This window comes from Ptychodera flava (genome assembly GCF_041260155.1).
Source record: "Ptychodera flava strain L36383 chromosome 3 unlocalized genomic scaffold, AS_Pfla_20210202 Scaffold_26__1_contigs__length_13983176_pilon, whole genome shotgun sequence".
In the NCBI taxonomy this organism is placed as follows: Eukaryota; Metazoa; Hemichordata; class Enteropneusta; family Ptychoderidae; genus Ptychodera; species Ptychodera flava.
The window spans coordinates 4,482,428-4,496,521 of NW_027248280.1; the positions used below are offsets into that span (position 1 = coordinate 4,482,428).

General features: G+C 37.1%; 1 protein-coding gene across 4 annotated transcripts in view; it reads right to left on the reverse strand.

Annotated features, from left to right (window-relative positions):
- Positions 1–14,094, reverse strand: part of LOC139125691 (pleckstrin homology-like domain family B member 1) — an 81,850-nt gene that overhangs the window by 12,332 nt on the left and 55,424 nt on the right. For 3 of the 4 annotated variants that reach the window (XM_070691792.1, XM_070691790.1, XM_070691791.1), the window contains exons 7-10: positions 11,092–11,211; positions 5,629–5,766; positions 1,650–1,934; positions 964–1,011 (exon numbers count right to left, since the gene is read on the reverse strand). In XM_070691792.1, the coding sequence (XP_070547893.1) occupies positions 964–1,011; positions 1,650–1,934; positions 5,629–5,766; positions 11,092–11,211 (591 nt within the window). The remainder of the gene's footprint in view (positions 1–963; positions 1,012–1,649; positions 1,935–5,628; positions 5,767–11,091; positions 11,212–14,094) is intronic. The other variant, XM_070691793.1, reaches the window with a different exon arrangement.

Below are 14,094 nucleotides of genomic sequence, written 5' to 3' on the forward strand. Positions count from 1 at the left end.
GTACAAAATAAAGCTGGAAATTTTCAGTATTTTATTCTTTTCTTGTTGAAATTAGATTTGCAAACTATATGACACATAATAAAACATTGATGACACAGGCAGAAATTTGATGAAAAGGAAAGTAAAAATCACCTTGAACAAACAGAATAAGTAAATTTAGTGTGTGTATAAGATTGGAAGAGACTAAAATTCAAAAGGATATTAGTCAGAGTTTGATTAATGAGGAAGAAAATGAGATGAATGGAGAGGGGAGGATGTTAATTGTGATATTCCAGTCAAATTGATTCACCTTGATATCATTTAGGCAGGTTAAGATAATTTGAATTCAATTCTGATTATCGGAAAAATTCAAAACTTGCTGTTTCTGTGGCATTCCATGGCAGGAACTGCACAGTAGTCAATGAATTTCTTTACAACAAATTTCAATGTCATTGAAGCAGACTCTCGGTTCTACTGTCTATGGTCCGACAAACGAAACAAATAATCTGGAAATGTGTGTAGCTTTAAATCAACCCCCTCTGCCAGAAGTTGAATTGTCCAAAAAGCATTGCAAAGGATCATTGCAAGTGATTATGTGGTGGGGGTCAGGGGGTGGGGAAGCTGCAAAGCAAAACTTCCTTTATGACCCACTAGGGGAATGAAAGCCGTACGCACGAAATCTTGGCGCACGTCAGCGGTGATCAGCTGAGTAGAATGGCTGAAATCAAACGCATAACATGTCTGTGTTTGTGCTGGTGTATGTTTTGAAAAAGTGCAGTAAAATATAAAAATAAAATAAACGTACAGATTGCAGCAAAATTTTATTTTACAATTACAGCATAGAGTAATGTTAAAAATACACACTGATATAAAGCTAGTAATAAAATAAACAATTAAAATAAAAAAAGTTCCAGATGATTGATAAACTGTTTTAGTAGAAAGCAGACATGGAGATAATATTGACTGTGAGTAATATAATACTACCTTCTTTGTACTTATATTAGTTGTGTCTCCTTGGCTTCCCAAATTTCTCTGTTGAAACATTGATGGTAGGGAAAAAAAGCAACGGGTAAGTTTTTAACAGGGCTATGATGATTTCCTTGATCTCTTGTGTCACTGTAAGCACGCCCTCTATAGGCGAGGAATGGTCAATTTAATTTGCATATTATGAGTTTGTGGCTCATCAGTATAATGCACACAAATATATTAGTTTTTTTTTTTTGGTTGCTTTATTGCGGACTATGTTAGTGGGACTTAGGACTCATGAGTTAATGTTAATGTAAACTTTACGGTATATCTTTAATATAGAGCATCCGATAACTATTTTTACTATTAGAGCAGAATTTTTTTTCTTACATATTTGTGTATGCACAATGTGAGGTATTTCAGTCTTTCATTTCAGTTTAATTGTTGTTTGATGCGCTTAGCTAAATTTCCCTAACAGTCAGCGTGCTGCTATCAAAATCCGTTGAAATGGAAACACAGAACTAGTTCAGTTTCATTTTCATTTTCTACACAAATAATTTTTATCACTGCCAATTGCATGTCAGCTGCAAATTCCCAACACTTTCATTGTTCACAGTTCACAGCTACCATGGGAGCCTGTGCGTTTCAATCGCAGTGTGACTGCCTGAGTCACTGACAGCGCCCTCACAGGCAGACATACTCACCACCCTGGACTGCAGCTGTTGCTGTTTCTCTTTCTCTTCCCGACTCAGCTGCAACTCAATGATCTCCTGCTCTTCCTCCATCCTGGCCTCAGTCTCCAGGTAGTGGAACTCCATGTCTTCAAAATTCTTTCTCTCGACATCCAGAACTTCCGACTTCTGCTTCAGCTTGGCTTTATTCTCCTCCAGTTCGTCTTCGCTGCACGACTGTAGCGTTTGTTTCAACTCCTCCACCTCTTGTTCAAGAGTTTCAATTTTCAGTCTCGCTGTCTCCAAGCCCTCTCTTTCCTGGAAAATAATTCAGTACATTTGTAAAGGAAGATCCCTAAAATAAGGTCAGCTTGAAATAGGATTTGCTATTAAACTCCCGGGCTTTTGTTTAAAGTTTTACAACACAACAAAGTATTAATATGTCTTATTCTATTCCCAAAATCATGTAAGAATGCTTGGAATTCAAGACAATTCGCACAACCAGTTACAAAAGGGCTCAGTGTTTTCGCTAAGGTTCTGGAACATTGGTAAAGATTTGGGAACCCCAGTAACATTTCTGCTGTCACTAAATCTGATTGCATTGATATACCAAGGGGAACCCTGTTAAGGTAGTATGTGCCTCGAAAGTGAAAGACTTAAACTTTTGCTCAGACTTTCCTTAATGAAACTTTCAGCCATTCTCTTACTAAATCAAGAGTAAAATTTGGGGGTCATCGTGCAAATTTTGGTACTAGAGCAACAAATAACCCAAGATTTACTGATATTTAAAATTCAAAATGGCCGCCATCCCTGTGTTAACTCTATGGAGAAAAGTAAAAATTTTCGATTTCGAAAAACTAAGATGGTGAAAAGTTTTCTTTCACAAAGAGCTTTAAAATGAACCCCCACAAGTGGTATATCAGAAAAGAATTGTAAAAGTTTGAGAGTCCGAATGTCTGTCCCCGAGGTGCGTTCTACCTTAAAATGACTGGGGAACCCCAGTAACATTTACCGGGGTACTGGCCTTAACAAAAACTCTGGGACTGCACAAAAAAAGGACTTTGTTTGTCAAAAATAACATTGCACATACTAGTTGTGCCAAAAATACAAAATGTAAGGTGTTTGCAAACCAACACTCTCTATTTTGAAAACATTTTTGGGAGAAGAAAAAAGTGCTTGATTGCTTGGACAAGAATGAAGACATTATTCAATGGTTATACAGCTTTTCTCCCCTTAAAAAAATTTGCTTCAATCTTTCCTAACCCTGTAAAAATGTCATATGTTTTTGACGTACATAACTGTAATTCCTACAGATTTTGACTTCACTAGAAAAATACATGTTGCTTTGGCTAGACAGAAATTTTCTGAACCAAACCAACTGACTCAAACTCAAACCATACATTATATTTATTCAAGATCCCTTAGTTTATTATACCCTGGTTATACCCTGGTGACAATGTTGAATCTGAATGACTCATAGTTTCCCCGGTATGAGCCAGAAGGATTACTGTAAATAGAAGTCAAAAAACGCTGATTATGCAAAATATTTATAGTAACACAGTCATGTATTTTGAGATCAGAGAGTTACAGATGTGGAATACTTGTGGGCGTGTTATGTCTTTACCTCAGAGGGCAATTTACAATTTGATAAAATATATCAACTACAGCCAGAGACTCTCTCACAGCACTTCACTCACTAGCTACAGTCTGGCAGTCTGCTGTACTGATTTTAAGCTGGCTCATCCAAACTCAGTGAGCTGCCTCAGCCAGCCAGGCGTACATGTATGTACTCATAGGGGTCTTGGTAATGGCTTGGCTAGGTAGCTGAGGACACATTTGTTGAGGTCAGAGACATGACACTGTTTAGCTGAGAGAGCTTACAACAGCCATTGACAGAGGAAATTCTGTAACACTTAACATTCAATCTGCAAACATGTCATTGTAAATTCACTCACTGACAATGTGAAGATAAGGAAAACCGGGACAAATAAAGAAGTACACAATACTTCTAATAGAAGTTCTATCATAGAAGCCCATTCACTGACAGTTGATTATTGTTATACCACTGGTTGACTATGAGAAGACATGGGATAGCTTGCAAGCTAGTAGCGACTATCTAGTTCTCTTAGATATTTGGAAATATCTTTGTCAAATCAACTTCAAATTAACATTATGTGTGGTAAAAGTATATACAAGGTATATTAACATACACAACTGTGCTGTAAATTTATGTATAATGTATATCAACGTACACAATTGTGCGATACTGTGCCATAAATGCATACATTCTGTACATGTATATTAACATACAGGATTTGTACAGTAACTGTGTTATAAAAGGAACACTGGGCAAAGTACCGACTTAACATTCATGAAACACAAACAGGAAAGCAAAATTTAGCAAGGTGGCGCCTAGAACATTAATATGTCTATCCTAACCTAATCTAATTACTAAACGTTCATGGTAATGTACAGCCTTTTATTCCTCAATAATACCAACAAATTACAGACAATCCTAATTTTTTTCCTAGAATTAAGTGTGCCAAACACCAGCTTGCCCTTGAAATAAACAAGAAAGTGACTGACACTTTCGCTCACAGTGCTCACAGTGTGAGCGAGAATGATATTAGACCATAACTCAAATCAATACATTTATGTAGTGTCTTCATTTGTGACTTATTAGGAGGAAGTAGCCGATGAAATACCATTTGTCTGGTGGATCACTCTTCTTAAGAACTGAACAAAATAATTGCTCTATGTTCAAGATTATCACATGGCCAGTACAATAGTGAAAGCAAAGTCTGCTTGCTTCAGTACAGTCTTTGTATTTTCTCCTGCTGCTTCTTTTGTTGTGGAGAAAATTTTAAATCCAATAATTGTAAACATGCATTTAAAAGTGACCTTAATAAATTCAGATGTATTGTATGCCATTTGCATACTAGATTAAATGAATGTAAGTTTAAGCTCTGGTCATATTTTGCAAATATTTGACAAGATCCATTTTATAATAACGCATGGTCAGGGGCTTGAAAACATCCTGAATATCAAGCAGTAATGGTCAGAACTGTTTCCCTCATGTACTGAGGAAATCTCTCAGAGATATATATATATATATATATATATATATATATATATATATATATATATATATATATATATATATATATATATATATATATATATATGAGTATGTTTTTGCTATTTGCAACAGTTTGGCAAGACAAGAATTTGATACGATTGAAATATCATTTGACAATTTAATGAAGCCCTGACAGGTCACAAAACACTGACACTTTTAGTCTCTGTATCAACACAATCCTGGCAACAATTCTTTCAAACTCTCAGGATATGACAAGCAAGTTTCAAATGGTCCTGGATGAACAGTCTGCAGCTTTGTAATTGTCAGTCGCACCCTGAAACTGCTTCTGCTATGAAACCATTGACATTTGGCCCAGCAGATACCCAGTATATATGTCAACAGCCTTGTTACAGGAAGACCAAGATGAACTTATGTTATTGCAAAACAAAAAAAAACGGCATACACTGTTCAGTGTGATACACTGTGATCTGAGCTCTTCTTCAAAACACTATAAACTTTAACTTAGTGCGGACATCATAAAATTTTTTTCAGAGCAATAAACTCAAGAAAGCATCAAAATACTCTACATTGATGCAAGCTCTTGGTAAAAGAAAAACTTTCACAATCTTACTTTTTCAAAAATCCAAAATTTAATTTTTCCCCAATAGAATTAACACAGGGATGGCCGCCATTTTGAATTTCAAATATCGCAAAATGTTGGGTAATTTGTTTCGCTAGTTCCAAACTTTGCACCATGACCCCTGATTTTTATTGTTTATTTGGGAAGAGAATGATTGAAAGTTTCATTTAGGAAAGTTTGAATAACAGTTTAAATCTTTCACTTTTGGGGCGCATACTACCTTAAAGTGTGTTCAACTTTTATTCTGGTACGACCCAAAATAGGAGTAGTGTTGCATATATGTATAGACTCACCCTTTCTCTTTCCTCCAGTGCAGTCTGACTGATCTGCCTCTTGACTTTCAAAACAGACTGCATCTGTTCCGTGTCTTGCTGTAACTGATCCATTTCTGACTTGTGTTCACCCTCCAGCAGGGCTTGCTCAATCTCAATCTGAAATTAAACACATATATACAGAATCAATCAGTCATCGGTCAAACCACATATTCTCAGTTGCCACAATGCATTCTGGGAAGTGAAGTCAACGTTGACAACATCTGTGTCTTGCACACTTTTTTATACCCTCAATGGCCATCAAGTTGGGAGTGACAAAAAAGTCAATTGTACATGTGATGCCAAGCACACTCTAGTGCCACAGTCTTATTTTGTGAAACTTGAAATCCTAATATCTGAAACTGCAAACTGTAATTGGTGATAATGATACCAATGGGTGTACGATAGCATTACAAGAATGTTCAGCTATGCACTGTGAAAGGGACAGAAGCTGTCACTTTTGATAAAGTTTAATCTATTTTTTTTGGCCATATGACAGGTACTTTTTTCTTTCTCTCCTTAAAGAATGTATGAATACACAGTATTAGTCCTGTAAACATTATTCACTATATACATGTGTTATTGTTGACAAATTAATTCTGGTCTGGACTAAACTTCAGTTTCACAAAACAGCATTGACAGGGTTCATAACAACCTATATTCATGAATTGGCAAATTGTATACAATGTATTTTAATGTGATTTTGGAAGTAGACAAACAGATGAAACGCATGAAAAATGCATAAAAATACCGCAATTATACGGTGTCGCTCAAATTTGATCAGAATTGGTATATACCAGTATGGGTTACCAATTATCAACATTAAATGTTGTTTATCTGTTCAGTGCAGGAAAATTCTACGTTGATGTTATGACAATGATTTCTGCACAGTACAACCAGAAAAACAACAAGAAATATTTAAACCAGAAAAACAAGAATGACAAAAGTAATTAAGGTCTGAAACTTTAGGTACTGAAGGTCAACTTTAGCAACATGATATGCATAGTAGAAAGGCAGCTAGCCCCTCTTAGTTTGACCATAGACGGTCTTCCTCCCCTCTACTGACGGTCTTCCTCCCCTCTACTGTCTATGGTTTGAGCAGGTCTGTTAATATGTAACAGTTCATAAACAATGACAGGAAATGACTCAAGTCAGTGGAGTAAGATTGTTTCAAGCCTGTTTCAGAATTTTGCTTTTTCTTACCTCATTTGCACATTTTTGACACTGATGTGTTCATTTGAACAAATTCACATCTCAACCCCTACATCTACCTGTACACCAAATACTAAGACAGTAGCTTTGGCGGTATGGGAGCCTTTGTGTGTGACGGACATACATCCGCACATACCCACAAATATGCAGACACTTAGACTCATCATATAAGCTCTTTTTGGTATTTATATATAAAACCAAATATGAGCTAAAAACTTGTATAGATAATGAATTTATTATCGTAACCAAAAAGGGATATTAAACTTTTGAAACACAAAAGAGCTTTTTCTGTATTTTTATTCTATATTGAATATTTTGGAAATGCCAAAATTTAACCATCTCAGGTATTTTTTATGGAACGGATGCATCTGTAAACATTATATATAATTCAAGTATAAGAAGCAATAGATCCATGGCTGGTAGGGTGTAAATACTGAACAATAAATGCATTCAATTTACACCTGAGAATTATCCTCATTTTCATTCAAATTCTTTGCTATGTTGAGTGTTCCCTTTGCCTATAAAGCATGGCAGTTTGAAAGGGTAACACATCACACTGTGATAAATATCACGTTTTTATAGTAAAAACAACCTTGCCTATAAAATACCTACATGCATGAGAATAGACATGTACGTGCTACATAGAAAAAGAAATTCATGTAAATGCAAACTAAGTGTGCCATGGCAACTCAAGGCATATAATGCAGTAAACTGCTATATTCACCTCGTTCCAAGGCTACACTCTGTATGCACCGAACGATCTCACATTTCTAAAAGCATGAACAATTCCTTTAATCTCAAAACAATTTGTACCACCCTGTTTTATTCTAAAGCACAAGAAATGAGTATGACTTTATGGAGAACTGACTCACTGAGGACCCACACTTCCCTGCTACTGGTGCTAATTATAATCTCAGTGATGTCTTTGACAGACATTCTGCAAACCTACACAGTTGCAGTCAAATTTCACCATTAAAACCATCTGTGTTTTTTAACACTAAAACCAACCCATATTTGGACAGTAAAGTTACACTGAACACCCCAATTAGCCAAGTTGGATTGTCCCGCTGGGGCAATTACCGTCACTGACAGACCTAAATTACATCCACCAACACACTCCATACATCACTGGGGATGCTGGTAGCAGCTGACTCAGAACCATTCAAGTTTGACGGTGTGATACACATACATTTTAATCAGTGACACGTTACAAGCTACTGCCCAGTCTCAAGGCTGCATTTGCTAGTGTTTGACAACATGGAGTGGCAAATACCAAACTTTTCAAAACAAATGTCTGGGAACTAGATTGTTTTATTCCACCTTGACCTCGATTCTGTCCGTTTCTAATGTACATTTAACAGGGAAAGTGTTAAGTGAATGAAATACAGAATCAGTGATTTCTTATGTTTCTCACGTCACGCTTTGAATTTAAGCCATTGTGTAATACAGCAATGCAATCTGCACATAGTCATGTCCACTCAGCCGAGGAGAAGGAGACAGAGGGAGAGGGGTAGGAGGAATGGAAAATACCAGTTTTTTTCCATGGATTTCCTGCAACCAATCAAACCATATATGTCCCTTGACCTAGCAGTGAGTATGTGACAGTGATAAGGCAATATTTGCCAGGAAAATGCCATAGCAGAGCAATAAATCACAGAACACAAATATTTTTGGAGATAGGTAAGTATTTTTTTTCAAGTGCTTGAAATATATCTCAACAACAACAAAAGCATAAAATGACTCACTGGACATCTTCACATTCTGAAACGGAAAATATAAGACTAACAAAAGACAGCCATGTTGCAATGAAAGTTCCACACGACAGATTGCCACATTCCGATACACCCTGTTTCATTTCCTTTATAGTGTGTAATGCTAATCGCACGTATCATAGCAATGGAGACAGACTACACACAAAGGGTCCAGCCAGAAAGTTACTGCAGGAATGGAGAAAAATACCGGGGTACAGGTCAAAAGAATTCAGAGAGAAATACTTGCTTTTTGCCGGTTCTTCTACGTGCAGCTACCTCCAACGGTAGATTCAACATGCAAAGTCAGTGATATCTTTTATGCACAGCTGTGCCTGTTTTCCATTGGGGCAAAACTTTCATCAACAAGTTAAGGAAGTGCATTCAAAAAGCCAAGGACCCCTGCAGCCTCCTCAATTATAGAACGCTGGCTGTTGTAGGATGATATTAATTCCACCACTTGGTGGCGCCCTTTGTGGTGCACACGCTCCAGTCATTCGTCATTGGCAGTGATAGTATATTTTAGTCGTCGGTGTGACACCTTGTAAATAGCTGTTATACAGATAAAGCCCTCTGCATTTCTGTCCTACATTAAAATAACTTGACTTAAAGTCTAAAGCAGCTATTCCTACAACATCAAAGATATCAGAATTCCGTCTGCTAAGGTACTTTCCGGATGACTGCATAAGGAAGCTATCCATTACACTGACCTTTCACCCGGCTGACATCAACCAGGGGCAAACTAAATCACAGCAGTTCTGCAATATATACACTACCCACACGTTATCCAACACCACTGTGTCGATGTTTTGAAACCAGCATGACCTACAAAAACCCCACTGCTGTGGCAGAGGAGCATTTTGATTTTGTGGACGAGCGTTGACATGAATCCTGGCTGTCATTGTTTTGAAATGAAATCAAAGCGACCCCCAGTTGCAGTGGACCTGCACAGCTCCATGTTTACAATGGAGATTTCCTGTTTGGCTACAGTCTACACCCAACTGGAGCTCTTCAACCGTACAAGTACAAACCACATCAGCTTGGTATGTAAATATTGACTTTCATCAGCGTTCTGATTTTTATGACATGTGCAATAACATTTTCTAGTTATTTGCTTCTTTCAGTCTTTATTTTGTAATTTAGGAATGTGAATGGTTTGACATGAGCAGGTCGAACTACCCACTGTTTAACCCTTTCAGCGCCAAAGTCAATTTTTGTAGCCTTTAACAAAATATAGACACCAGTCAATTTTTTTCTAATTTTTGCTGAAATTTTGATAAAAATCTGAAACTAATAAAATGCGTTGTTCATTTGATCCAAAAATTACAGAAAAATTCACAAATTTGTAAAATGTTGCACACTATCTAATTCACATGACACTTAATATGTACACACAACCTGATCTCAGAGACTTTTGTATTCTCCAAACAAATTAACATATCACTCAGTAAAATAAATATAAAACGAATATTGCTAAAAGCTTTGACTTACAGCAAGTAAAATTAAGTAAAATTAGCAATTTTTTGAGGCTAAGGACTTTCAATTTGTGTTTTATTTTGCTAACTACGGAAATTAGAAGAAAGCAACCAAATATGTAAAAGGTACTGTATATTTGTTGCAGGCCATGCTTTTATATTGTTTTCACTGATCTAGTGTTTCACTACAAATGCCTAACAGAGACATTACAGACTCAAGGGAAAATTGATACTCTACAAGATAGGACTGCCTGCAGGGCTCTGATTTTCACTACGTGTAATACAGCATTTTATTCCAAAAAATGCACTACGGAGCATTGACTTTTGAAATGTGGCAGCTGTTCAACCCTACCACAACCATGGTTTGGCCTAAATCTGTTATTATCGATGCCGCTTTTGGACTGTTTATTGAGAACTGGGGGTGAACAGGTGAGGAAATATGCCCAAAACAAAAATCAACACAGCAGAGAATAGAGGAAATAACGTGAGAAACTTTATGTGAAGATACTTCCTTCTGGTTGCAAACTAACATTAAAATGGATTAAACAGAACCAATACAACACCATTAACCTTGGTCAACTCACCAGAACAAGGATGTTATTACCTTTTACACACCAAAACATAATCCAATTATTTAGATTTTTACATGTTCACTTAAATTTTACAACAGTCTGATATCGCTGGATGAATTTTTGTTAGAAAAGCCTTACAGGAATTTTAGCACACTAGCTATGACTTTTGACAGTACTTGACTTTTGAGAGTACTTTCACAACTTTTATTCTGCGAACTGAGTTTATCTTTCTATCCGTCTCCATAGTGTATTTTGTGTGGGCTGAAATTCAGTTGTCAACAATAAGACTGGACAATGCACACAGGAAGGGCTGACAGGCTGGACCCTGGGCATTTTGAATGGATAATACCAACAGAACAAAGAACTGTACTTCAAAAACAAAGTAAAATTACTGAATAAAATACACCAAAATGTCCAGCTAACGTAGACTTAACTCACCTCTCTCAGTACCTCCTCTGTGTCCACATCCAACTCCTGTTTGTGCAGTTCCAAAGCATCCATACGTCTCACACACTGCTCCCTGCTCATCTCAAGTCTCTCCATTTCACACGTGATTTCCTGATCGAAACAAGAACAGAAAGAGACAGAGTGTTCACACTGAGACAAGCAGGGAAGATATCAAATATATAAACCTACAATGATAACAATGCAGCAATCAGTTTTCATTGATATAATACCATTGAAAATATTTCTAGTGATATAAACAAACTAGTCACTACAAAACACAGTAGTGATTCATGACAAGATACTATCATAAACGGCAAACCTGTGATAATTTTGTCTCTCCACATTCCACACGACATCACTTAAATTTATAGAAGAAAATGTTTGAAAATGGTTGGTTTGACTTTACCTCAATTTGAAAGGTGGTGCAGTGTAGCAAGTGATACTCCATGAAAACAAAGGGAAAACAAAGGGCATTGGAGTTTACATACAATAATATTTCTGTCGTTTCCCGCGAATAACAATTCTTGACGTTGAAGCACAGAGTGACAGGTGACCAGGCCACTGAATACCGACAAGCCTGAGCAGTGACCTGACCTAGCAAGTACACACCCTTTGCATCATCAAAGTGACAAAATCAATTCAGGGAATTAAACTGTTGATGGAAGGACATGCTGTGCATAAAGCTGGCAAGGTAAACCCTGATCAATATTCATTCCATTAGTGATGAAATAATCCTGTGGTGAAGTTTTTTTCTCATAACTGTGTCAAGAGAAAGTGAGTCATTGGTTTTGCAGAACATCTAAGGTCATTCAAATATAAATGAATCAAGTTCTATTGTATGCACGACGTGTCTTCATCAGCTTATGAAGTCAACTCTAGAGGGCCTCCTTCAATATTCTAGCAATGGTAAGCCAGCTGGTATGTGGTACAGAGAGTAGCAACATGGATAAATTCTTGCAAGCTACATGGCTGTTTTGTCATCAACAAATTGTTCAACTTGTGACAAAATCAATCATGAAAGTAGCAATACAATTCATGACAAAGGACAAAAGAACACAAGCCTAGGTCAAAGGTCATGACCCATTTATGACAAGGGTCATTAACCTATTCATCAATACACAATCTCTATCACCTCAACTCATAAAAGGTATCGTCCTTCCTCAGTTATAATGTTGACCAATAAACTGAAAAAGCCGCAAAGAATGTATTATCATTTTTTGCTATCTACACATTATATATATTCTGCCCCCTAGCAAGCATACCAATGTGATATCATCTCAACTGTTGTACATTCCATGGAAATCAACAGGAAACTTTCAATGGCACAGTATCAGTTCATAATCCCTGGAATCTTGCTGCAGCTCATGCTGGTATGTAAATAATTACATATTTAGAGAAGGTAAGCTTTCCTGTTATTGAGAAAACTTCATGATCCCAGATATTACAAAGTTTGTGCCCATCACTGTATTTTCTACCGATAGATGCTACAAAACTGCAGGCAGTGAGTTATAAAATAATTACACACTTCATCAGATTTTGGGTCAGGGTTTCATTGTGATACTAAATGACAGAAAAGTCACACCACACCAATTGAGATGACAACCATTGTACAAAACAATTGACCAATAATAATGACATGTTACCCACAACATTGTATCATTCATTTCCTATGTCCAGTTTTTGAGAAACAGACATTGGTGAAACCAAATTGCTTTCCTCAGCCAAGCTGGACCTTTCTACTTTGGAATGGGTGTGGAAGGGTGATGCTGAAACAGTGTGGTGACCTTACCATTCTAACTAATTAAATCACGATAGCGTTTTCATGTTTGAGAGAAGCGACTGCAGTCATTTGAGTATTACCTCAGGTTGAACAACTGACTAAACGTGAATGAGTGCCTTGTATTTCTTGTCCGGAACAATACTCTGGAAATTCCGCACTTTGCCAAGGTGTATTAAACATCAATGTTTGCAGGCAAAGGGAATTTTTTGCAGAAGCAAGGCTGTGACTTCCACACTTCACCTGCACCAGTGTACATGTAGAAATTTCCAATTTAAAGCCAGAGTGTTGTGATGTTTTCAATCATGATTTTCTATTAGTGTTAATACAGAAAGCCTATTTCATGGCAGTCACAGAATGTTGTGTCATAAGTCTTGCAGTGTTGGTTACTGAAATGGTACGAGACCTCTGACTGCTGTTTCAACATGTAAAGTGTGCACTTTGGTCTCAAGTCTACCTGCACCAAGGTATCATCAATATGCATTGTGTAGTGTGCCGTCAGGTAGTCCTGCCATACAGAGAGACTTTCAATTTTACCTTTCCATACTGTATCAAACAACACTGTTATAGTGGTGTGTTTAAATTACCAAAACACCTGACTGGTTTCATTCCTGAATGCATCATCATGGAGTAATGGATGGGCTTTGTTGTCATCATTATCAGGTCAATCAACTCCCCCACCCCTCTCTTGTGGGTTTGTTGTCGTTGTTTTCAGGCCAATAACTCCCCCATCCCTCAATTTGCAACTGTCAATCTTCCACCCACAGCATAGCGGTCTCCTTTTGTCTCCAGCTGACACAGTTGATTTGACTTTCAAGGATTTTGCACTGTCTACCGGTATATCCCTATTCACATTATTTTCAAACTTTCTTGTTTATGTCTCCTCTTGTTGCCAGAATTTACTTAAAGTCACAGCCTGTCAGAGCTAGCCTATGTGATGTCATGCAAATGCATTAATCTGGAAACTGGTCAAAAAAATTTGAAATTTGTAAAATTTTCAAAACACTATGTACGTCTATAGGCAAACTCTGCATCCAGACCTTGGTAGCGTTTGACGTCATCTATCAATTTGTTCCTTTTTATCCTATCTCCCGCTGTCATCTCATTCACCCCAAGGGTATCACTTTGTCTGCGCTGTTTTGTCAACTAATTGCTCCGCTGTAGGCAATTCCATGGTCGCCTTACACAGCTAAAAGTGGTCTCCTACAGTCCCGTAT